This window comes from Emydura macquarii, unplaced genomic scaffold (assembly GCF_026122565.2).
Source record: "Emydura macquarii macquarii isolate MOO-44397 ecotype Brisbane River unplaced genomic scaffold, CSIRO-AGI_Emac_v2 contig_1451, whole genome shotgun sequence".
Classification (NCBI taxonomy): domain Eukaryota; kingdom Metazoa; phylum Chordata; order Testudines; family Chelidae; genus Emydura; species Emydura macquarii.
The window spans coordinates 20,583,830-20,610,765 of NW_027131588.1; the positions used below are offsets into that span (position 1 = coordinate 20,583,830).

The following is a 26,936-nucleotide window of genomic DNA, read 5'->3' on the forward strand; positions in this document are numbered from 1 at the left end:
CAAATAGTCAAGGTTACAGGCTTCCCTCTGGCTATAATCTTTTGGATAGCAGGTATTAACATACTTAGTAGTATTGGTTCAGCCTTCTCTGAATCTCCCCCCGTTTTAATTTTATTTTCAAGGCATACGGGTAATAAAGACTGAATAATGTTAGATTGGAACCAGTGGTACTAGCCAGCCAGAGATCTGCTGAACTACAGCAGAAGGTATGACCTTGCCAGGGTACAAGCAATTCAGATGTTCTGGTGAGTCAAGATATGTCATTATGCTGAAATCAAAACTGTCACTGCGCTCTCAGAAAGCATAACCGAGCCAAAGAGCTCAGTTAAAGACTGTGAAAAAGGATCCTCAGAGAAGGCAAAACTTAATGTGGACATGCTAGGCATGAAAAGCAATATTTGTATTTTAATTAAGCAATTATAAATTGCCCTAAAATTCAGGAGACTGACACAATGGAATTCTAACTACTATATATCTATCTCTATCTCCCTTCTTACGTCCCTCTGGATTTTGTACTGGCGCTAATCACTCTTATGAACCCCTACCACCGAAGACGGGAAAAGTAAGATTCCGAGGAGACTTGATGAAGTAGTCTGTCTTTCTTTTCTGTTTCGAGGAGACTCTACTTTTTAATATCATACTGATCCTGGTAGAAATTTTTTATCCAAGAGGGAAGGTCTTTCAGTGTCTCCTGAAAGTGGCCTGGCTCTGAGTTACTGCACTTTCCCTGGAAGTTTGTTCTACAGCTGGGTTCCCTTTGATTGAGAATCTTATCTCCATCTTTCACATGGTGCATCCTGAGCTTTCGGATCTGCACTGTCCCAAAGGAAAGCAATTATATTGGCGGTTCACGAAGAAGCAGTCTGTAATGTAGCCGGGAGATGATCCATTAATGACTCTGTGGGATTAGCATCAATTGGCATGGAAGAAGATTGGTATGGAAGGACTGGAGCACAAGGCTGATACGCTGATGGCGCCTCACCTGTGGAGGAGGCAGGTACCTGCATTCTTCACGAGCTGGAGCTTTTGCTTTGTTTAGCTTCAGAGAGAGTGAATTACAATCATCCAGTCTGGAAGTGACAAATGATCACTGGCCAGGTCATTGCCTGAGAGGAAGGGGCAAAGTTTATTAGTGAGCAGTAGGTGAAGGAAAGTTATTTTTGGTCATTAACACTACTCATCATCTATGCTTTGTAATGAATCAAACAGGAATCAGAGGATTTGCACCATTTTGGTCAGTGGCGTTCATATGCCTTCAATGAAAATGCCCCAGCTAATTCTTCAAAGTGTTTCCTCATCTAACCAGTATCAATTTGGATTTGTTCATTGAAAAGTAAATTAAAAGATACTGATAGATAGATACACTGTTATGTTTGGAATAATTTGTAAAGTTCATCATTTTAAACAAATGTTTCAGTTTTAAAAGAAATTCATTGATAAATTACCTTTTTCTTTAAAAAATGCGTAGTTACGCGCTCTGGGTTGTTTTCAAAGCCATGTATAGAGAACTATATGCACAAATATCTTTAATTGGCTCAAGGAGCCCTGCTATGGAAATGGACCTATGTTATACGTGTACTCTGTCATCAATAGCATGGGGATACCAAACACTGCAATTGAGACGTGACCTGGATCTCCATTGTGTCATATATATAGCAGCTCGAACCATGAGAGTTAATAGGAACCCTTTTCCTGTGCACTCCTGTTCTTACAATGCAATGGGAACTGCGATCAACTCTCCTCTGATAGACAGTACCCTTCTCACGCTTTGCATTTTTGTCCCTTGTAATATGTGAAATCAACTGCCTTTTGGTAACCTCTTCTAGTTAGATGCAAATGAGAAAAAGTTGCCTCTCCTGTGACTTTCATTTTCAAAATGTTATTGGAGATTGTTTGCAGTTAGTATATTTTTATAATTCATGTTACGGCTGTTCATGAAACTCTATCTTTTACACGGAGTAGAGAGAAGCAACTGGACTTTATGTAGCAATTAAAGCACAATCATTAAAAATCCTGTGGTGTTTTGTAATGCATGTCCCTCTCAATACTTAAAGATAGTTGTCTCGTTGGTAACTAAATATTGTTTCTGCAATATGTTAGAAATGCATGGCAAGTTGGCACAAACAACGCATTCAGATTGTCAGGAAGTGAGCTGCTGCCCTGGAGCAATGGTGATTTATGAATCATGGACGTGTGTGTCTGAAGAGTGTCAATGTTTTTCTTCAATGAATATATAAATCTATAATATCTTGCATGTTTCTTGCTATGATTTTTCTCTTTCTGACTCAGTGCTTTTCAGGTTAGACATTTCCCTGTATTGTAGACCTACAGATAAGCAAATCTAAAGACCTAGTATAGATGTTATTAGTAATTTGATAACTAATCTTTTAGATTTACTGAAAGTTGCCCTTTCACATCACCATTGTTTTGTACTATAAAGACTGAGCTGTATTAACAATATAGGGCCAGATTCTCTCCTGGACCTAGACCTAGGTCTGCTTGCTGCAGGGCAGGGAGCTATTTATGGCTCCCTGATTTTCAAACTGCACTGGCCTAGTGTGAGTTAGCGCAGCACAGGAGTTTCTCTCGTTTCTGACAGTGGGTGTGGTCCCGATGTGACCAGATGAGAGTTAGACCCTGTCATGGCACGTCCCTCCCCGGATATGCTACCTACATCAGGGTGGGAGTGGTTGGCTTTATGCCAAGGGAATTCTAAACTTGGCAGCTGTAGGCAGTTTCTGGATTTTTTGGTGTTGCTCAGGGGCAGTGAATCTGGACCATAGTTTATATTCCTGATCCCAAGCCAGCTGGGGTTATGAAGAGTTTTTCCCGATCTGCGAACTTGTCTTCCAAAAGTCAGCATGGAAAAGCTTTTTACCATTAAGTCATAGAACTTAATAGAGGTTGAATGTGGAAGTGTTTGGCCGGACATGGCACTGGAGTTCTGTAGTATTTACAAGCATCCTATGTTTGAGGTTGTTACCATAATGTTTAGCATTTCTACCTGGAGTTGTATTCGCATCAGAAGTGTAGCTATGCCATGACTTTAATCAGATGATAACGTCATGACAGGTTCTGAAGTGCAGAAGATGGAATAGACAACACATTGACTTTTATTACTGCCATTTACTCTGTTAGTATTCAGAGTTACGTGAACTGAAAGTTTTAATAATATGTTCACATTTTTGACAAGGTATTTTGGAGATTCTGTCTTTTGGCTTCTAAAAACGTGAGCACAGTTGTTGGTATGAATTACTGTAATGGTTGATTTTTAATAGAAAAAGATTAAGCGGCATTCTGGGGATGATATTTAACTTCCTACAGTAAACCAGTATACACGTTTTTTTTAACAGCAAAGTTACACTGGTTGATATCCGTCTTTTCTCCACATAACATAGGAATTCCCATACTGGCTCAGACTTATGGTCCCTATAGTCCAGTATCCTGTCTCTGACAGTGACCATTACCAGCTTGTTTCTTCTGAACATCTTTAATGCTAAGTGACGTCATTGGGGATGTTCTCATTATTCATGTCTAATATGTCATTACATTCTACTAAGCACTTACCTGCAAGGATATGTCGTGGCAATAAGTTCGATGAGTTAGTTCGGAGTTATGTTTAAAAAAAAATCAGGTTTAAATGCTTTGTATTTTAGTATAATTGAATGTCGTTTCTTCTTCTATTATAACAAAGTAAATAGGAGTGCCTGATTTTACCTTTTCTCTACCATTCATTATTTTGTATTCCTTTAACATATTTTTGTTATTTATCCCTGTGAAAATTTGGAGTAATTCCACTGAACTCATTGGAGAGATACCGGAATTGCACATTTGTAGATGAGATCAGAATCTGAACCATGAGCACTTTTGAAAAAAATTTCAGTAATAACACTTTCTCTCCATTCCTTCTGATATCTTTCTTTCCCTTAAAGTATGTTATGGAACATGCAAAGTGCTTGGATAAATCGTTTTTGTGTGATACTTTGTGATACTTGTGATACACGTAATGGTAATAAGTGCCAAGTGCTGAAATAACCCTCTTTTTAGTATCGCACGGTCTGCTAAAGGTCAGAAGATGTAAAAACTAATTACAAAGGGAAATATATAATATGCCCCCAGACTACAGACCTCTTCATTCAAATGCATAACTATGTTTTGTGGCACAGATTTAGTGTTCGGGTTCTCCTTCGCAATGAGATCTGAATCCAAAGCTCAGCTCTGGTTTCTAGGCATGCTCAGAGTTGTATTGTATATATTTATTATTTTCCATTTGTCATTTTGGGGGTTAAGATGCTTCAGGAGAAAGAATGTTGCCAATATGGATTCCTCGTGTTTTGTGGTCTTAGACAAATAAGTAGTTGAACCAATTTAACAGACTACCCTAAGAGCTGTGTGTCAACCCCAGACTTTGTGGGGGGCTAGAGGGTGAAATCCACTCCACCTGTGTACAACCCAGACTATTGGGCTTTATGTAGGTGAAGTGCAGAGGTGAAATTACTCCTCAAACTGGGACTAGTACAGTGAGGTGCTGGACAGCCTGTGGCCCTTCTTTTGGCCCAGCTCCATTATGCCTTTCTGTGATGTGTAGAAAGGTAACAGGCCCTCCCCCACAATCCCTCTCTGCAGCACCTACTCAGGGCTTAAGTAGTCACTTGAAACCGGAGTACATCAGAGTGCACTATGGAACTTCTAGTGCATGGCAGCAGACTCTACAGAGCCAGTCAGTGCACAGCGAGCTGGTCGGCTGTCGGTTCATGTCCTGGTGTGCTGTGCGCTCAGTCGCTGCGCAGACAAGTCCTTGCACTGGCCCTCAACACCATATATTAATTTCACCATGGGAGACAGGAGCCGAACGCGAGCACGCTGGTGACTCAGTGGACCAGACCAAGATTCTTAGGGCTCGTCTACATAGCAATGAGTCTCAGAGCTTGAGTCTGACCTAGGCTTATGCTACAGGCCTAAAAATAGCTGTAGAGACTTTCCTGCTAGGGCTGGAGCCCAGGTTCTGAGACCCTCCCCCTATACTGAGTGGGAACATCTATGCTGCTATTTTAGCCTCATAGTGTGAGAACCACAAGCCCAACTCAGTTGACCCAGGCTCTCAGACTTGCTGCTGTCGCGTTTTTTGCTGTGTAGCTGCACCCTTAGAGCTGGCTTCTTTTTCAGTATCTGAGTTATGCATGTAAAACATGCCATAAAATTGTGGGTAATTAGATATGAATTGTTCATGCGATTACATGTTCACTGGGTAATACCTGTGCATTCATGACCTATTACTCACCCCAACAAGAGAGCAACGATCCGGAGCAGGCTTGAGTGCATATGCAAGTGAGTTTACAATATATTGGGCACAAACACCACACCTCCACTCAAGGAAGAGATTTGCATATTGGAGGAACTGTTAATCATTACCAACCAATCTGCTTTCCGTTTCATTCTTTACGAATCCATTACTTGGGATGATACTGGATCTTGGCTAATTTTGCTGTTCTTAAATGCCTTATTAACATATTACAGTGTCATTCCCCAAAACCTGCAACCAGCTCTGATAACAGACAGAAAGCAAAAAAGGAAGCCAACCCACAATGCAGAACAGCACATTTAGCAAAACCAGCCCTAATAGAAACATCTTAGCTATGCACTAATAAAAACATTATCATTTTTAAAACCTGTTTCAGAAAAACAGCAACTCTTAACTAACACCTCTGAGGAGTTAAATAATTCAAACAAACATCGATTTCTCCGATGTAAAAAAAAAACAAAAACACACACACACAAAATTTAGCGTTCACCTCATTTTTTACTCATTTTTTTTATTGAAGGCAATAATTTGGTTGCACAAAATGGCACATGCAATTTTTACAAAGCACGAAGAGCCAGATTTACAAAGGTATTTAGGCACTTAAAGAGGCAAGTAGGCTCCTAGTGGAATTCACAAAGTGCCTAAGCAATTTGGGTGCCTAATGCCCTTTGAAAGTCAAAGGGGGTTAGGTGCTCAGCTCCATAGAGCACATTGGTAAAGCCACCATTAACTGGTGTTTGTAAATTCTGACATCAGCAAAAATAGAAAAGCAGATTAGTCAAAGAAAGATAAAACATAGGAATTGCCAGACTGAATCAGATGCTTTGTCCATCTGGTTTGGTATCCTGTGTCTGACAGAGGCCAGCACCTGATTCTTCAGAGGAAAGTGCAAGAACCTCTGCAGTAGGAAGATATGGGATAATCAGCCAGAGAATTCTCCTGCTAACCCCTAATAATTAGATATTGGCTCAATCTCTCAAGCACAAATTTCTAGATCTTTCTACAACTTTTCTTGCGATGATAACTATAGATAGACTGATTAGCCATTCAAATATCCAGTCTCTCTTAGAATGTTGCTAAATTCATGGCCTCAACAACAGGTTGTGGCAGTGAGTTCCGCAGTCTAATTATACATTGTGTGAAGTTGCTCATTATGACCCCAATCTTGTATGATGTCAGGAGCACCCTCAATTCCCATGAACTTCAGTAGGAGTTGAGGGCCTCCATATCTTGTCTTGCTTAATTTAAACAAAAGGAGCTGGGGAGGTGGTCAGCACTAAGCAGAAAGTGATCAACTGACGTTCTTGTCTTTTCTTAGCTCTCCTAACCAGTCATTCACCCTGACTAGAAGGAACCACAGCCACAATGTATAATCGTGTATTGTGACTGAAATCATGTCATTTTCAAAGGTCATGAATGCTATCATTCATTGATTCAGGAGCAAAGGATTTGCCAATATCGGATGAGAGCAGTGATCCACTGATTCCAGCATCCTGTCTCTGCCCAGATGCTCTGGAGGAAGGTGCAAAAGCCCCCATAATAGACAATTATGGAAAACCCATTCATCGGGAAATTCCTTCCTAATCCCCCCTGGTTCGTGGTTGGCTTATGTCATGAAGCACGAGTGTTTATACTATTTGATGTAGCTGTGTATGTTTTCATTTTCCATACCAATATGTAATCCTTTTCTGAATCCTATTAAGATTGTGGCCTCCATGGATAAATGAACAGGTATTTTCAATGATGCCCTTCCCCCCCCACTCCACAACATTTTTTCCACCTCCATCTTGCTAGGAAACTTTGACCATTCCTCCCTGGCCACAATGATCCATGAAGAATTCTAGCAGTATAGAGGGGCATGATTTTCCTGTACTTTCAGCAGCCAATAGAGATCCTTCCTTAACTCCAGTGGGAGGGGGTTATGCTTTCCAAGCAAGAGGCACTTGGCTACTAGGATGTTAGGTGTGATGTGAGAACGTAGATAATAGATAGAGGATGGGAGTTCTCATCCCACAGTCCTTGTGACGTGTTGAGTGACTGTGGTGTGCATCACAGTCATTGTACGGTTCCTAGGTGACTGTGGACTGGCTACAGGATAATATATATCTGAATGACACATATATGAATACTGTGGGTCTATGTACATACAATAAATATGTACAGGCACATAGCAGGAGACATTCCCCCCTGTGCAGAGAGCCAGTGCCACTAAAACTCTATTTCATCTGTAATAACTTGGAATATATCAAATGTGTCTTCAGAATTTGCCTGCTTACTCTGCCTCGGGGAAGGAGATTGTCTTTGTGTAGCTGGAGATTAGACAGCAATTTACTCGTCATCAGGGCAAGACAGCAAACCTGACTCTTCATTACAGGGAAGGCTGAATAAGGAAGGATATATTTCCTGGCGAACCAGGGGATCATGAGCCTTTCTCCAGTTTCCGGAAGGGATTTCCATAATTATGTCTGTTTCACACATGAGGCATACTTTTACTGTGAGAAAATGTACAGTTTTAAGGTGGAATGTTCTTGGGGGGGGCATCAGCTATACAAATGCAATTTTTTGCCTCAGACAGTCGTTTGGGCTGCACCAGTCAGATCTGAAGATCTAAGAGAATTGCCTGGGTTTCATAACTCACATATGAGTCATTGAGAACAGCAATTTGTCTCTGTGATTGTGGTAACTTTTGAATTGATATTCTATCTTCTCTCACCACAAACCCAAATCTCCCGTTGTGTTTCTGTTGCGGGGGAGGCTGGGAAGAGGGCTTGCAGCTACTTGCACTTGACAGGGAAGTGAAAGAAACGTTTTATAAGGTCCCACACGCAATGAATTTGCATACCTTGTGTAACCATCCACACGCCCCCTCGCGGTGAGCATGCCTTACTCCTCTTGGCTGCTTCACACACAGCCCCATCTCCTTTTTTCAGTCTGTCACAGAAATGCTGCTTGGCTTAAAAATTCCTAAATCTCTCAGTGACGTAAAATATAACGAAGCAAAGGCAGAGGTGGATAAACAACCTTAGTACAAGGATGTGTTTAACAGATGTTCAGCTAAGACAGACGGGAGCGTGGACGGTCACATAAGGTATACAAATTAATTGCAGGTGAACTTTGTGTGAACTCAGGCAATGGGAATTAGGCACCTCAATACCTTTGAGGAACCAGGCCTTAGCCTCTCTGGCCCTCAGTTTCCCCGTCTGTACAATGGGGACACAGCACTGCCCTACTTTACAGGGGTGTTGTGAGGATAAGTATGTTAAAGGATGTGAAGTACTTAGATACCATAGTCCTGAGGGCCAGATAAGTCTGACAAAGTAACCAAATGGTGGTCCCATTATAGTCAAAGGGAGTTTTGGTCCCACTGAAACCAATGCCAAGATTTGGCTAAGCCGAGTAGGTGCATGGGACGCAGTCACGCATCAGTGACGTAAGTGGTAGTTTTACCAATGATGCCAGTGGGAGCAGGCTTATGGGGAGGCAGGTATGTTCTGCAGCAACAGACAGGTGGCAGCATGTGTTTTCACAAGTAATTTAAATGTCCTTTGATTACACAGGTGAGAAGCATTTTTTCTTAAACTATCTGATGGTCTTGTGCTGCTGGTGTGATTTATGAAGAAGATGCTCTAAAGCCACATTCCCTGTTACGGGATTAATTGTTTGGCTCATGGCTTTATAGAAATAATGTTGTTTATTGCTCAGTAAATCAGGTTACTATAACTTTAAAACTTCTACCTGAATTTCTGATCAGCATTTGAAATAACTATTTCCTGCAATCGAGAACATAGAAACCAGTATAACATTATCACAGCATTCAATTAACGGCAACTTTTTCAACCACAAATGTGACCATATATGAATATTTTGCCATTCAAAAGCCCAGTGAAATAGTGCATTTGCTGTAAATAGTTGCCTATTTTGCTTGGATGGTATACATCTTTAACAATGAAACAACTTCTTCCGATTGTTTTCACTTGCATAATGGGGAGTTCAGAATTGTAGCTTCCAAATTTGCAGCCATTTAATAAAGCTTTTTGCTCTTAACTTTTAAAAAAAAATATTAAACAGCCTTTCATCTAGTGAACATATAACTTTCCACACACACGAAATGTCATGTTTGGGATTTTGTGTTGTTTTTTATTTTAAATGCAGGGGGCTTCTTCTATAAAAGGCATTTATTTCATTAGCAAATGAAAGCCTTCCTTTTCCTAATAGGATTAGCCCAAACATTGACAGAAGGCTGTCCATGTCATCCAAGCGCTGTTCCCTACAATGGTGCTGAAGGGGCTCTCTAGGACAGGAAGAGGTTTGATGTCAGAGTGTAGCTGGAAAGGTTGCGTTTAATTCATGGCCACTGGGGAGAGATGAAGTCGCCTTCACATACAGGGCTGCAGTTCTTCATGCGGTGATTCCCATTACACATTGGCAACAGGTACAGGAGACAACTACTTCAGCCTTAGAAATACCATCAGCCAAGGATGGTGTAATGAAGGCTCTGTTGCTAAGCAATTGTCATTAGCAGGGAGCAGGAAAAAACTGGGAATTTGACCTGGTGCAATGCCATCATCTCGCAGTGTAGTAAAGTTCACTTTGCGAGACCCAGGGGGCTTGTGTAAGGTTCCATAGAAGCTTTCTGCAAATTACTGCAATTTTTGTCGCATATTTCAGCCGATCACTACCAGAGGAGGCTCCAGAATTGTTCAGTACGCTCCCCTGGCCCCCTCTTCCGACACATGCCCACAGAGAAACCCTAAGCCCAAAGATTGCATTATGGCACTGGGTATGCTAGAATGGGAAGTTCCTGCAAACGCCCTCTGTCCCAGGTACTGAGCGCCTCACAACACTCATTAGCATATTTATACTCCCATCACCCCACGTAAGGTAGGAAAGTACAGTTTACCCACATTTTATAAATGGGGAACTGAGGCACAGAGAGACTACGGCCTGGATCCTCAAAGGTATTTAGACGCCTGATGGGAGTTAGGCCCGGATCCTCAAAAGGCATTTAGGTGCCTAAGTGACTTGCACAGGATCACACAGGAAATCTGTGGCAGAGCAGGGAACTGAACCAAGATCTCCTGGGTCCCAGACTGGCACCGTAATCACTGCACCCCTGGATCCAAACATGAATCTGAGAGAGCTACTGAGTGGTCTCTCAGTAAGGCCCCATTTGGGCACATGTGGAGTCTCCCTGAAATCAGTAAGACTCTTCAAGGTCCCTGAGGGGAATATGGGGGAGCCTTAAGCGTTAGGACAGTATCACACATTCAGCTCTTGCTGCTTATAGATTTCACAGCTAAGTACTTGTATCCAGAAGTCACAAGTTCCCTGCAGGGATCAGCTGCTTGAAAAAGATGGAGTTAGCTTTCGGAAGCACAAAAGCAACCTACCGGGAGAGAAGGATTGATTTATTACGTGTTCGCACACACACACACACACACACACACACACACACACACACACACACACACACACACACACACACACACACACACACACACACACACACACACACACACACACACACACACACACAATTACTTAGCCTTCATCTCAGGGACTCAGGCTCTGCATCCGTATTTGAATGTGGCATGAACTCTTGCCCATGATCAGCTTGGAAATGTAATCTGAAAGGCATTATTTCAGAATGTGTGCACAGATGTCAACTTGACAGATACATGTCTGCAATGATAGGTCATTGCTTTGTATGCCAGGAAATGAGCGTTTCTGGCTCGCCTGACCACCAGTTTGATACTCCTTGAAATCATAGACAAGTGCAATGATTGTTCTGGATTAAAAAGTGCATTGTTTTAATGGGAGATTGCTGTTTGCCAGAAGCTGGGAATGGGCGATGGGATGGATCACTGGATGATTACCTGTTCTGTTCATTCCCTCTGAAGCACCTGGTATTGGCCACTGTCGGAAGACAGGCTAGATGGACCCTTGGTCTGACCCAGCATGGCCGTTCTTATGAGAGGGGGAAGAGTAAAAAGTCTCACTAAAGGCAGTCATTTACTTTTCATCTTGGCCACTAAATGAAGTAGTGCCATCTGTAGTTGTTTTCCCCACTTCCATCCCCCTCCCCACACATCCTCTGAAGATCTCTAGCTTGAGTAAATACATTTGAACATAATCCCATGAATAGATCACAGGAAATATACAATCTTATTGTAACAAGTTAATTGCTACAGGATAATTCTTAGTGTTGGTGGTCTACTGTACTGTCTCAGCGGTGATTTCAGACCTGCCGTCTAGTCCTAGCACTGTTTTTTGTAGTTTTAATATTTGTTATTACTTAGCTATTTCATTTGGCAAGGTTGAAATCTGTCACATCTCCTAATGCACAAGCCAGCTTCCTATCTGCCTGGACTTTCTACCCTTTGCATCCACATAAATAATGCATTCAGCTTCCTGTAACTACACGGTGTTTTTATTGGGGAGGGAGGGAAGGAGAGGGGATGGGAGGTGGTGGAAACAGCTGCAATTAATTATTATTCCTGATTAGACCCCAGCTGCGTGAATTTTTTTTTTAATTAATCAGTGTCTAACCCTAACGGATACATTGTGATATTGTTAGTGCTTGTTAAGTGTGGAAGCTTAAAGAATGCATTTTATTCTCTTCTGGCACGCACACCCGCAGGCACAAAATCCCGTGTTCTTTTAGCAGCCTGCTTGTTGAACACTCATGCAGCAGCATAGCTCCAAACTTGGTATCTGATTGCTTCTGAATTATCGTGGTTAAATGCAGGTAATTTTATATGCCTGAAAAGCAGCTTCACGCACTGAAAAGGCTTAGCAGCCCTGCTTTTCTGTTCAACCCATTAACCCACCTGGTAAAGAAGGAAAGGCAGTTCTGTACTGCAACAGATCTTTCACTTGTAAGGTTGAAAGGGATTGTTGAATAAATGACTAAGTAAAACTCTTTCCGACATTATTGAAGACACCTCCAGAGTATTCGTTCAACCTGATCTTTGAGACTTGAATGTGATCCTCGTGCTTTCACTTGTAAAGAAGTGTGAGGCTTTACGGACGTGTCCATCCTCCGCCGTGGAAGCAAAGGGCCTTGGAATAAGTGGAAGCAATGTGCCCAGAAAAGATTCCTTCCCCATCCCCTGGAGACCGCTGTGTATCTCATAGCCCGGCTACGGGGAGCTTGGCACTGGAGGTTGGCGTGTGCCCCATAAAGCATGTTAGAATATGATCCATTTCATTTGCACAGCTCTTTTTCTCCCTTTGACACGTGCAGTATGATGCTAATACAGGTGCTTTATAAGAAACCCTGTCTGAAGGGTACACAGACTGATGGAGAGTTTATTGTGAAATGAGAGACGCTGAGCAGCGTTTATTTTCATTGCTGCTAAATAACCACTAGGCAGTGTGTAGCTTTTTAAAAGAGAGCAAGTTTGTAGCCCTCCGTGTAGAGCAGGAATGTTGGCTTTACAATCACTTTGGTTTTGTGGGCGGAATTTCTCAGATGGCCTGCCTCCATTGTCTTCAGTGGGGTTACAACAAGAGTGAATTTGGCCCGGCGTTCAGGGGCTTCAGTGTTTAGAGCAGTGTTTCCCAACCAGGGGTGGAGAAAGATCTTCGAGGGTGTACATCAACTCATCTAGATATTTGCCTAGTTTTACAATAGGCTACAAAAAAACCCACTAGTGAAGTCAGTACAAAGTAAAATTTCATAGACAATGACTTGTGTATACTGCTCTGTATGTTATATACAGAAATGTAAGTACAATATTTATATTCCCATTGATTTATTTTATACTGATATGGTAAAAATGAAAAAGTAAGCAATTTCTCAGTAATAGCGTGCTGTGACACTGTTGTATTTTTATGTCTGATTTCGTAAGCAAATAGTTTTAAAGTGAGGTGAAACTTGGAGTACACAAAACAGATCAGACTCTTGAACGGGGTACAGTAGTCTGGGAAGGTTGAGAACCACTGGTTTAGAGCACGGTAAAGGTTATAGATTTGTAGGGTCTCACTGCAAACCCTTCCTTTGATGTATAGATCTTAGCCATGATAATTGAGCCAGTTACTTCAATTGGACCATTCCTGAGAAAGTGTTTGCGAGACCTGAATCAGCAGTAAGACCTGTCTGGGGGACACTCGCCTCTTGAGCACCTCCTTGTGGCTGGGTGAAGTATTGCCGCCCTTTTCTTGCTCCTGGTGTGAGCTGTAGTTTGTCAACCTTGCTTAGCGGGCCTTCTGTGGCTCAGAGGCGTGCTGTGGGTCTTCAGCACCCAGGGGCCATATTTACATTGGTGCCTCCCCCCTCTCTCCGGTCAGCTGCGGGCCCATGTCCCACTCTCCCCCACTCCCCCTCCCCATCGGCGGCAGCACCCCACGGGGAGGGGTTGTGTCTGTGGGCCTGTTTTCCACTCTCCCTCCACTGTGGGGGCGACGGGCTCTGGTCCCCACACCTTTCTCCTTGCACCCAGTGGGCGGAGGGGCCGGGAGGACGCCCTGGCTGCCTGCAACAGGGGGCAGCTCCTCCAAGAAGGGCCTAGCCAGCACCCCCTCCCCAGGCCGGCGCCGGGGGTGTATGCCCCCCCTTGATACGTCACTACTGTGGCTCAGCCCTCTGGCCAGGTTCACACAGTCAAAATGAACCAGAGTAGCAAAGAGTCCAACAAATAAGCAGTCCATTTGCCCTCATCAGGGTCTTCAGCCTTGACTCTGGGCCCTTTAAACTTAGCCTTTTGCTTGGGCTTCCAGACAAGCTTTGTCCCCTTCTCGGGGCTTAGATTAGGTTTGTTCCCCCACTTCTTGAGGTTTACACAACTCGCCCACTACTCCAGGTTCCAGCCCACAGACTGTTCGGTTCAATTTGCTGTTGCTAGTTACCCAGGCCTCTTCCCACCTGGCCCGCTTATCTTCACGTTTAGCTCATGGCCAGGTTCTCAGCTCCCTCTCTCCCTGCAAAGCCAGCTGGGCCAGTGCAAAGATAAACCCTGGCTAGTCCTCCAGCTCCTTTGGCCAGATAGGAGCACCTATCCCTGCCCCTGGTCACAGCCAGTGACTGCCCTGCTAAGTCCTGCAGCTCCTTTTATTCAAACGTGCTGGGCTCTCATTGGCTGTTGCTAACCCTTCTAGCCCTTGGAGGACCAGGTCTCTGTAGTTTCCAGAGAGGCCTTTCTAGGCAGGCCAGGAGTACCCACCGTTGCTGCTCCTTGCCTACCCATCACTGCTTTCCCTGGGGTGCCACAGAAGCCAGATGTGCCCATCACATGATGTGTAAATCATTGTGCAAGGTGCAGGGCAACAAAGAATCAGTTTCTTTATCTTTATATTTCCCATCAGCGAGAGAACTGAAATGGATAGAAATGTCAATGCAGTAGGCCCGTTATCCAGGTGCGTGTAACTGTCCCTGCTCCTCTCTCTAACTCAGTACCAGTCAACCCCTTAGTAATGTGAATGTCATGCTAAGGGCGAAGGATAACTGCCTTTTTCCTATCGATGCTGTAAACTCTGAAATTCTATCCCTGTGCCAGACTATGCATTGTGATATGTGCAATGTATGCAGTACCAAGGATGTGGCAGAGGGGAGATGCAGCAGAAAACACTGTATGGTTATTCAAATTAAGGTTCCAGATTAAAAACGTAACTACGCAACAACCCAAAATTGGTTAAAACACAGAGTGCTGACTAAGCATAAAATTCCCCTTTGTCATTCTTACTTGACTGCATTTTAATTCTTTGCTGGAAATCCACAGGGTTTTTCATCTGGTGCCAAAAGACTGATTCATGCATTCATGTGGATGAAGTAAGAGACCAGTATTAAATATTAAATCTCCTTGATGATGCTGAGATTATGAGACATGCTGATGTCTGTTGTTGGAAATTTTGCAGTATACAGGTACTGTGCTGTTGATATTATTTTAAGTAGAGAAAATTTGGATTCAGCTGCTTGCCTCAAACATCATGAAGATGCATTTAGGTGGACATGTCTGGAGCTGAGCCAGATAATATGATTCAGGACATTTTAGATTAAATTCTAAGTTTGGAGGTATTTCTAGAAGGCTATATATTCAACTAGCTCTTCCACTGAAGTAATGATACTCTTTGCAAGAGAACTTTTTAGCTTATCAAGTCCTGAATGTACGACGTTATTGCAAAGTTTACTCCACAAATATAAGCCTGCAATGTGTTTATGTCCTATAACTTTGGGGTTTTTTAAATGGTAAACGTGCCTCCATCTAGCACTGGCGGCAAAGCTTCCATTTTTTAAAATTATTTTTAGCTTCCCCAGGGAATAATTATGTAATGAAATTACTGAATATTGCTTATATTATTTGAAGAAAATGCTGAAAATGGGCTGAATAAAAAAATCCATCTTAAATGCTTAAAGTGACATTTTAAAAATAACTATTCATGATTTTTTAAAAGCAAAAATATAAGACCATGCGGTGAATAAGATGATAATTCAGGCTTGACAAATTCAGCTAGACTCATTCAGACTGGAAATACAGTGTACATTTTTATCAGTGGCTGTAATTAATCATTGGAACAATTTACCAAGGGCTGTGGTGGATTCTCCATCACTGAAAATTTTAAAATCAAAATTAGATGTTTTGCAAAAAGATCTGTTCTAGGAACTATTTTGGGGACCTTCTCTGGCCTGTGTTATGCAGGAGGTCAGACTAGATGACCACATGGTCCCTTCTGGCCTTGGAATCTATGAATTAACTGTCTAATTATAGAATAATGTAATTATTTTTTTAATACAGGTAGGATATATACCCATTTAGGATCCCAAATTAGGCTAATATTCAGGAAAGCATCTAAGCATGGCCTTAAGCCATCTCTGGTGAGGCGTCTGCCCCACACTGGTTTGGAAGGGGTTAAGGTGGCCAGACAGGCCAATTAACAATCTTGGATGCACCTGGAGTAGGAGCCAGGGAGCTGGCCTCTAATTAGGAGCAGGCTCAGCTGTGGCAGAACAGGCAGGGCCCAGTATATAGCCAAGTAGAAGGGCTAACAGGCAGAGGCTGTAGGAAGATAGGCTGCGGTCCGTGTGCGCGGGGAGGGAGTTAAGAAGCTGGCAAAGCCAGGGAGGGGAGAAGCCCGTAAAGTAGTAAGAAGCCCAGGGAAATGGCAGTGAGGACTAAGGAGATATAGGCCTTGACTGTGTAGGGTCCCTGGGCTGGAACCCAGTGTAGAGAGTGGGCCTCGGTTTCCCTACCAGCCGTGGGGTAGTGCCACAGGGCGTTGTAGATGCCACCCTAACAGCAGGGTCTGGAAGGCCTCTGAATTGCCCGGAAGGGGAGGACTTTAGTGACCAAGCCCTGAAGAGGAGTCTGCAAATCTGGGAAGTGAGCAGGGCAGCAGAGCAAGACAAGACGGGGGAAGACACCATCGGAGGGAAAGCACAGACTGGCAGAGCTAATCCCTAGTTTGACCAGCAGGAGGCGGCGCAAGTGGTGAGAGGATCCCGTGACACCACCCTTCCTCAGGAGTGCACTTAAACAAGTTCTTAACTTTAAGCATATGCTTATGTTCTTTCCTAAACCAGAGGTCGATCAGGAAAAATTTCCTGAAGCAGGGCTTTGGTGACAGGTGGTCATCCACCAGCTCTCATGGGCAAGGGGGTTATAAGCTGCAATCGGGTACTTTACGTAAGTTAATGACATTGGTGGAGAATAATAATACTCCCTGAGAGCTCAGTCTGGCATACACATATGCACCTGAGTAGCCATTTGCACTCAATGGGAGCACATACAGGACCATGAGTTGGAGTTTAAAGATGAGGCCCTGCAACAGATTCTGAATATGGGGGGAGGGGGAGAAGAAGCAGAAAAACACTTTTGCCCCCATCCTCAGGTTCTTTGCCTATAGCGAAGGGCAGAGCCTGCGGAGTAAGCGTATAATACCAGGCCAGTTGAGCAAATGGTAGTTGCAATTTTTGCAATCTTTTCTATGAGGTTTGGTAGAGGGGAAGGAAGGTCCAGTGGTTAGAGAGCTAGCCTGGAACGCAGGTTCAATTCCCTGCTCTGCCACAGGCTTCCTGTATGATCTCAGGTAAGCCCCTTAGTGTCTTTCTGTGCATCATCTGTAGAATGGGGGGAATAACACTTCCCTATCTCATAGAGGTGTGCTGTGAGGATAAAAACTTAGACTGTGCGCCACTCAGATACTGCAGTAATGGGGGCCTTGTATGTACCTTTAGATAGATGAGAAGAACACTGTTCTCAAGTAAAACACAAGCTGTGTGCTCTTCTTTTTCCCAGTGCTTACTCTCCTAGGCAGAAGGAATGAGCTGGATGCTTTATATTTCTTACATTGAACTGCCTGCTCATTTCCTGAATGCTGCTTTACCATATAATTCACCTGATTATCTTCTGGGAATTGGACAATTTCAGTATTCATCGCAGTCTTTGAGACGATATATATATCAGCTGGGCAAGTTATTGCCATTGATTAAAGCTCCTGAAATTCATGTTTAGCATCATATTTCTGCATCACAGGGCGTGCCACAAACCCTGCTTCTGATTAGGATGAAAGAGACACAGTGTCTCCCATTTCACTGGAGGATGAAAAGGGTCAGAAGCTCCTTTTATTCCCATGAAATAACAGCCCATCTTATTGTATCTTTCAGTTACAATTACCTGCAGCAAACATTTAAATAATTAACATGTCTTGAGAAAAGCCAGTGTGTGTTAGTTTTTATTAAAGCACATTTCCGTGGACCACATGGATTGCCCGTAAGGAGTCTGCATTCTGCCCCTGGATAATATACAGCTATAAGCTGTGTGTAGAGAAGATTCCACAGTAAAGTCAAATGCATGCTGGGATGAACCTTTCAAGTTTATTGACATTCACAGCAGCTGGTCTGCAGGTTTCTCATAAATATGTGCTGTTGTGATTGCCCTCAGCTGAACACTTCCAGGTCCGTGTTTGAGAAGGCTTGGTGGACATTACTTCCTACCTTTTATTATGTGCATCAAAAGAGAATTTTTTGTCTTCACAAAGTGGCTCTGATTCAACGTGAGGGATCCCCATGAAGTTGAGCATGTGCTTATGTGCTGTTCCAAGATTAGGACCTATATGTCGTTAGCGCTAAAGCTTTCCTGTCTTTTCCTTAAAGTAGATGCACATACCAAAAACTGGAGGTGAGAAAAAAGTACAAATTTCCAGCACAGTTGGTCCTCCCGATAACGTGGGGAGTGGGAAAAGGGGAGGGGTCAGCTATGTGTGCATGGGAGAAAGCCGGCTTCATGGGACTTCTGCTTCTTTTTCTCAGACATTGTAGCTCGGCAGGAACTGGACAGAATCTTCATTCCGCTCCTTGAGCATGCACGGTCCAGAAGTCATCTGCCCCTGATAATGGGCTGGCATGGATTCCTTCCCACAGCCCCTTTTCAGAGCAAGGTGGGAGCAGGGAAGGAATGATGATTCCTTGTAGGTAGATGAATCCCCACTGTCTGGACCGGAGCAAGTGAGCCCAGTCCAGCCAATTAAAAGAGGACTGGGCTTCACCTCGGCCTATGAAGGGCTGCTAGTAGGCTAGGAAGGGAGAACTGAGACGGGGAGCGGGCAGAAGACAGGTTAGTCATCAAAGGTGCATGACAAATGGATCTATCTAAACACCTGTCAGGGATGGTCTAGAGATATTACTTACTCCTGCCATGAGTGCAGGGGACTGGACTAGATGACCTCTCAAGGTCCCTTCCAGCCCTCTGTTTCTATCACATGGTTCCACAATTTATTACATGGATACCCCTTGTATGTAAGTATTCATACACACACACGTTTATACCCCCTCTCCCCAAAGTGTAACTGCTGTCAGTGTTGACACCCATTGGGCGCACTTGGTGGTTTTTTGATGACCTCCATCTTTTAAATGCTGCATTTATTTAATTGGAAGAAAGTGGCCCAGAATTAATAAGGGATTGATGATTAAGCTAAAAGGATCCCTCTTATTGATGAATCTGCAGCCTCCTAGTCATACTGCTTTTAATTTCTCAATGTTTGGAAGAAATGGAATGAAGTACAAATTGATCGAGTTGTTCCCTGTATTAATACCCCAAGAGCATATTGTTGCTTGCATCCGTTTGAACGTTCCAAGAGCGCAATGAGTGGTGTGAGGTCACTTTGCTGCTAACCATCATCCATTCTCAACCCATGATTCAGCAGGTCCTAGTGAAACATATTACAGCTGCCCGTGAGCACATGCTTTGTCTCTTAGGAATCTGGTGCTCCCCAGAACGTAGTGTACGCTTAGGGAATCCTGTTAGGGAATATGAGGAGTTAAATTTAGGGGGTAGCAGCTGGATATTTAAAATCAGATCACCCTAGTGCTGTGAGTAATAAGGCTTATCAGGCTTAATTTGTAAAACCTTAAGCTGGTTTGGGTCTGGTTTGTACATGGATGGGGTGACCACCTGAGAATAATGTTACTTGTTCTTTTACATTGCTGTCATGCATGTTCTTTGTGAAGATTATATATTTATTTATACTTCATTTTGAGATTTTTTTTGTACATTTGTGTCTTGCTTGAGGATTGTTCTCTACAGTGTTGAATTCTGTGAACTGAACTATACAAGAGGTCAGACTATATGACCTAAGGGTGACTTCTAGCCTTAAAATATATGAAAGCCACGTTAGACACCTGTTCAGTCAGAAGAACAGATCTCGATCATCTCCGCTGCTCACTTCCTGAAAATTATTTTTTTTCTGTCTTCTTGAGAATTTATAGCAGGAAAGGGACTTGTATTAAATTTACCCCTGACTCCGCACACCCCCAGGTTCATTCAGTTCAGGCAAAATGCGCCCACCCAATAAAAAAAAATATTTTGCAAACTTCTAAGTTCAAGTCTGCCGCTTATTACACGGCAGGATTACAGTCACAGTCACGCAGCAGCTTCGTTGACATGGAATCCGCACAGCCTTTTCCTCTTGGCCAAAGAGACCCAAGTCATGTCTGTAATCAGAAATAATGCTGTGCGCAGGCAGTTAACCTAGGGAGACCACTGCCTATCTTACTCTTACTGCTTGCTACTAATGAATTAGTTTGGTTGACTTCTGCACCTGCAAGCTATAGACAAGGCAAGCAAATTCCCTTCCTTTCCCGGGTCTCCATTCCATTAACCAATTGTTGGCTTGACTCCCAGCCGTTCATCTCCTCTAGTCTGCAGCAGAGCACATGTTAAAGCTATATCCATCTCTCATAGTAGGGTAATGCAGGGGTGCAAAGCCAGACCTTCCAGCTGCTGGAGGGAATTTTCAAGTTATTGGGGAGAAGGAGGCACTAACAATGCAGAGAACACCTTCAGCAGCGAATCTGTACCTGCATTTGTGCATGCAGAGAGAGTCTGTAACCCAGAGACCGTTCCCTTACAGCAGCTACCAAAAACAGCCTATGGATAGAAAGCACCAAAGGGCAGCAAATTCCCCACCAGGGGAAGCGAGAAAAGGAGTACTAACGTGCCTCCTTTTCCAAGACCTCTCTTTTTTAGAGCAGGCCCCGACTAATCCCTTCTCAAAGATAGAATTGCAGCACTCGGGCAGATTGTCCCCCTCACCCCAGTTCCACGTGTGTAGCAGGGCAGAAACGCAGAGCGGGAGAGGATGCGGAGTTTGCTCCCTGTATGCTAATTCCGTATCTCGTTGGCACAAGACGTTAAGGGAGCCCTGAAGCTCCCCAACCAGGGTGTGGCCCCACCCAGCCTGTGGTGAGAGAGAGCAGGGGAGTTTGTTAAACCTCCGTGGGAGGGCTCGGGAGGTTGAGTGGGTGATGAGAGGGGCAGCGCTGGCCGGCTGGCTGGGTGGGAAGGGGCCCGTGGGGAAGGGGAGTGAGACCCGTCTGAGAGGAGGATAGGAACCGAGTGCTACTGGCAGACAGTGAGCCGGGTCTAGCAGTGCCGAGGCATGAGGAACCTGCAGTCAAGAGCTGGGAGAAGGCTGCAGCTTGGAGGGGAGCCAGGCCTGTTGTGATGCTGCTGAAGCAGGCAGCAGGGAGGGGCTTGCGTCTAGACAAGGTGCTGAGACAATGCAGACTGGCAGGGCCTTGGCATGTGGAGGAGTAGCTGAGACAAATGAGGAGCTACAGTAAGTTACTCTGGTTTTTGCCAGTCATGTTCAGCAGCTGCAGTGATGCGATGCATGCTGAGTTTTTCTCACAGCTCCCTCCTACCTTCCCCCCCCCCTCCCTTCACACAGCCCTGCTCCCGGTGACACAGAACAGACGCTGAGTGGCCATCGCACCGTCCCTGAGCAGGAGCAGTTTGCCTGGTGAGCAGGCGAGAGCTGCGTGGTGGTGTTTGCACCGCCTTGTGCCAGTCTTCAGCAGAGTGCTGGGGCGGGTGGGGCAGTGGGGATTCACCCACCGTGCGTAAGAGAGCTTGGTATCCGTGAGAGCATCTCACAGAGCGTGTCTTGAGCAACAATACGGGAGCGAATGCGGATACGCTGCCTGGCTTGAAAACTGGTGGAAGGGCTGAAAATAAATGGCCAGGCTAAAATGCACTGAATTAGAGCGTGAAATAGAGTGGAGCCCTAGCGGTCTTCAGCATGCAGTGTGGTGGTAAAAGAAAAACTAGGGGAGCTTGGGCTGCATACGCGGAGGTGTCACATCACGATCTAAGGTGGCGATAGTCCCTTTCGACACACGATAGATAGAACTAGATATTTATTAATTAATTACATAGCACCTGGGAGCTTGCCCCTAGCACATTCACTTCTGTTCATCTCCGTACCAGAGAGATGTCAAGAGAGAAAAGAGCGACTGAAATGGTGAATAGGAGGGAGGGACCGATCAACAGGAAAAGATTCAGAGAACTAAATATATCTAGTTTTCCTAAAAGGCAGCTATGGGTGGGGGGAATATGAAGATGGGTTACGTGCATTTGGAGAGGTCCAGGCACGTGAAAGGGTCATAGTTAGCGGTAATAAGAAAACAAGGTTAGGATGAATAAAAAATAATCCCGTGGTGAGATGCATTAGGAGACTTGCACTTCATGGTCCTCATCTGTAGAATGGGTATAATGCCCCCCACCTGATAGTGGCAATGTAAAGTGTGTGATTCATTGGCATTTATGAAGTATTTTGCGATACCTGCCTGAAAGATACAGTATTGATGCAAAGTATTATTAGTTAGCTAGTGCAGAGGTAAAAATATAAGTTACTACGTAATCAAAGGCAATCGTTCTGACAGAGGTTTCTGATGACCTCAAAATCCTCAAGACCAGATCCTACAATGGAATTACAGCCTTAGATTATATTGTTGCTTATCTTTTTATATTCTTATAAGGAATGTCTTGAGCAACAATACGTTTTTTTGCGGGTTTTTTTAATGTAATCATGGGTCTCTCCCCAGACACTCACCTGTTCTGCCATGTACTGTTCTATAGTTGGTCAAACAAAGATATTCTGCATGGATCTGTTTCTGGAAGGTGCTAAGTACCTTGGACTCACAGTATCTACAGCTGTAACATTTAGCAATTGTCTTGCTTATGAGAGCTAGATTTCTGAGTCTTAATGCTAGGTCTGTTTGCATTTAAGAGGAAGTGTTTTATACGACATAGCTGAGCGCAGACGCCTATTGATGAATTCAATATTATAGGTCAAAGTCATTCCTGGTGCAACTCTTTTGGCACCAGTAGATTTACACCAGGTATAAATGTGGCCAGTGGCACCAAAGAAACTTGTGGTGGAGGTCAGTCTCAATAAACAGAACACACATGGAGCTACCTCAGTGTCAATAAACCTAGTTTATACAACTGTTACTTACCCTTACGCTGAGATCTTTGTGGGACTTCCTTAGTTTTTAACTATCATAAATAAATAAAATGGAAAGTAGCACTCAGATACATCATTAAGTGACATTAGAAACAAGAAACAAAACCAGGACAATTCAGAGGGACTGATTCTTTGTTTTCTTGCACCTTGTGACATCATTCAGACCCGTATAAAATGGTGTAAATGATGGCACAAGGTGCAGGAGGGGAGCTGAGAATCAGAGCCCCTTTCCTCCTTGTGTATGTTAATATTATGCCAATGTTTTCTCATACAGAAAGGGCCTGATTCTGATGTCAGTTACACCTTTGTAACTCTATTGACTTCAATGAAACCACCCCTGATTTATACTAACTTAAGTGAGGTATGAATAAGCACCATAGGATGTAATAGATCTTTGCAATACATAGGAACAATGGGACAAGCTAAGAACTGAGCAGAAGCTTATTTAACTCTGGATTCCCCTGATCTTTCTGAGTTTCAGGCAGGACCTAAATATTGTATTTTCTATATCTGTTTCAAACTAGCTCCTGGGGGGGAGGGGTGTGTGTGCGTGTGCGTGTGCGTGTGCGTGTGCGTGTGCGTGTGTGTAGGATTTTCTTTTAAGAATGTTAAACAAACTTTAAAAAGATTTAAAAAGACATTGCAATCCCTCTCTCCATAATAACTTCAGTGCTAATTTGTCAAAGGGTCAAATGATGTTTTCCAATGTTGTTTCCCCTAAGATGTATCACACTGTTGTGCTTAGTGAATTAAACTTACTGGAGTGACTGGAAAGGCATGCTATCTCTAGGCGTCAGGCAGGAAGAAACTGCAGTCGAAAACCCTTGGGAGAGATCGGATATCAGACTGGCTAAACATTGGGTCCAACCCATAAGCCTACCACCTACACCTTCATCTCAGCTTTGTTAGATTGCTGTGATCGATTACCATCTTCTTCTGACCAAACCGTGGAAGGAAGTGGGGGAGAGACAGCGAGAGAGAGCGTAACTGCTGCCTGCCTGCCTCCCTTTGATTTGATGGCCTTTATTCCTTCTAATTGGATAAAATAGGAAGTCACTAGCAGTCCTGTGTTGCTGGGTGTACTGATTTCACTCAAACCAGCCTCGCAGAGCGGCGGGGGTGGGGAGAGAAAGGAGAGAGGGTGTCCGTATATCAGGGAAACAGACTGGGGGGGGGAGAAAAAGAGGAAAGTGAGTGAGTGATCAAGAAGGACAAAGAAGAGGGGGCAGGAAGGGAGTTACCTCCCTCCTGGCACTGCTCTTCCTTTCAAACCTCTGTGTAATGATATTGTTTGCAGTGATGCTCAGAGAGCGGGCACCTGCTGCTCTGTAATGATGCAGCTTCTTTCAGCCGTCGCTGTGACACAACAGGATGCTGGTGCTACTGTCAGTGTTACCTCTGCCGCCGCCGTTGCTACTGATTTTGCTTTTGCTTCTTCTGCATGCCTATTGTTTTCTTCATCTAAGCAGACACCAGCCTCAGATGCTGCAGGTGAGAAGCCAGCCTTTCGCTCTGGGCTATTGCTTCACTTAATCAAAAAATTTGTTCTTGTTTGGCTGGGATTCCCCCCCACCACCGCCCTCCGAAGAGCTGGGATGGCTTGAGAGGCATTGCAGGAATTATAAAAGTGTCCAGGAAATGGGAGCTCAATAATTACTAAGCAACTCTATTTCTTGCTTATAGGAGAGAGGGGTTTTATTTTTTTCTATCCTCTCCCAGTTCAGATGATGATTTTGAACTCGGACTCTACCGACTCCCGCTGTTTCATGTTTCCAGAGTTGGGTGCTTTTATTTTTGTCTCGCGGTAATGGACTGTGACAAAGTTAAGGCCTTTTGGAGGTGAGCCGGATGAGATTTTTATGCTTAAATATGTCTGAAGTATCTGCAGAGACTTTCCCCCACCCCTCGACTCAGCTGAGCCCTGATGTGTCTCTTGAAGGGCTCCCAGCTGAGGACAACATGCCAGGGATGCAAACGGAGGACAGGAGGGTCCCGGGAATAGCAGGCCTTGCCGCTACCTGCTGTGTATGCCTGGAGGCAGAGCGACTGAGGGGCTGCCTCAACTCTGAAAAGATCTGCATCGTCCCTATCCTGGCTTGCCTGGTCAGCCTCTGCCTCTGCATTGCTGGCCTTAAGTGGGTGTTTATAGACAAAATTTTTGAGTATGACTCTCCTACCCACCTAGACCCTGGGAGGATAGGGCAGGACCCCGTGATTTCTGTGGAACCTACTGCTCTGTCTGCTTGGGTGCCTTCAGTGGTGCACGCTTCACCTTTCCCAGTACCTACCTCTGACACCAAGGTTGAAGTTCCAGTGCAAGCCGATAGTTCGCTAGTGCCCTCCGAGCCTGTCCTCTTGCCTTCCCTGCATAACCGTGTCTCAGATTTTCCATTGTTGTCCTCGGCTGCACCTTCCTTCCCTCCGCCCACGCTGGAGCCTGAGGGGAGAGAGGCTACCACCCCGACTCAGGCACAGACAACAGAAACTAATCTCCAAACAGCTCCAAAACTTTGTAAGTAGCAGCTTATTTTTTTTTTCTTCCACCAAGGAATTTGATTGTTCTGTTCCTGTTCCTTGCATGTGACATTGCATGTTAAGTTTGAACAAACTGAGTGAGGTACAAGGGTGGATCGCAAGATCTCTGAAACTGTTGCCAAATAGACATGGTGGTTGTACCAGAAAGGAGATTTATGTCTTGGCCAGTTATCAAGAGGCGAGTCTTTGCAAGTAATTTAATTGCATACATTATACAAAAAAAAAGAATCAGTTGATTTCCATTTCCCTGGTATCTTTTTCACATGATCTAGCAGGCTGTTTCAGTGATCATTTTGATTTGCATATTGCTTGGAGCCCCCTATATTTGTTAATATCATTGCCCTGTCTATAAACCACTTCAATTTCCTCTTTTCTATATTCTATTGGTGATAAATGCCTGTGCCACCTTCCTGAAGCACTCAGTGAATGCAGTGGGAAGGGGCTACTATACATTTGTAGCAGCTCTAGACAATCCAGAGTTGTTAATACAGCAATTACAATTATGACTTTTTCTTTCATTCAGGGCTAGTTTCAGATTTTTTTTTTTTTTCCTCTGCAAGGATTTGCAGCAAATCCTTTCTCATGAGTGTAGTCTCATTGGCTTAGATAGGATGACTTAGTTAAGGAACTCTTACGTGAGCAAAGAGGTGTTGAATGGCACTCCGAATTTCCCTTTTAAAAATGAAGCTCCTGGAGAATTTTCTCTGTGCTCATCATAAGACATCAGAATAATATGTTGCTGAAATATAATTTATTCAACGTTTCATTGGAGCAGATCAGGCTGACGGCCTGTGATCTCTGTAACTCTTGCAAACGAATAGACAGCCGCTTGCTGCTGTGCTGGAACACAGGCCTGGTATCCATAATAGAGATCTCCAGTGGTTAAAACTAGCAACTCATTTTGTTGCAAGCTTGCTTCTGAGAAAACATCAAGTCTCCCCCCTTTGTGGCCTTCCTAAACCACTGCAGGCTGATGATTTGATGTTTCATACATACTGGGCCTCATCCTGTTTCCATTGTAATCAATGTGAGTGTTGCCACTGAATTCAGGGTTGAAGCATGCTCTGATTCAGTGTAGACATCAGGAGCACAGGTTACTCTTTCAGTAATCATCTTGGGTTAGTTGTTGTATTTTATACTAGGATATATCCTGAGCCAGACCCTCAGCTGGTATAGACAGGTATACCTCCATGGACTTGAATGGAGTTGCACCCGTGACCCAGTTAGTATAATGTCAGATGTCGTTCCAACAATATCAAAAGGATATTTTAAAGATAAAAATGTATGACGCCCTACAGCCTTTTGCTTCCATAACACATCATGGCCAGCTGCTAGTTGACGAGTAACTTTTCTGAGG

General features: G+C 43.9%; 2 protein-coding genes across 6 annotated transcripts in view; both read left to right on the forward strand.

Moving 5' to 3' along the window:
- NRG1 (neuregulin 1) overlaps positions 1 to 26,936 on the forward strand; it is a 213,322-nt gene that overhangs the window by 66,832 nt on the left and 119,554 nt on the right. For 2 of the 5 annotated variants that reach the window (XM_067553301.1, XM_067553302.1), the window contains exon 1: positions 24,914 to 25,556. The exons of the other annotated variants lie outside the window; for them this stretch is intronic. In XM_067553301.1, the coding sequence (XP_067409402.1) occupies positions 24,914 to 25,556 (643 nt within the window). Of the gene's footprint in view, positions 1 to 24,913; positions 25,557 to 26,936 lie in introns of those variants that run through there. 5 annotated transcript variants of the gene reach the window in all.
- On the forward strand, positions 24,416 to 24,577 carry LOC137156456 (uncharacterized). Its single transcript, XM_067553306.1, has one exon. The coding sequence runs from the start codon at positions 24,416 to 24,418 to the stop codon at positions 24,575 to 24,577; it is 162 nt and encodes a 53-aa protein (XP_067409407.1).

Bases quoted from the DNA above. Each gene is read 5' to 3' on its own strand.
- LOC137156456 (XM_067553306.1), top strand. From the start codon at position 24,416: ATGCTGGTGCTACTGTCAGTGTTACCTCTGCCGCCGCCGTTGCTACTG.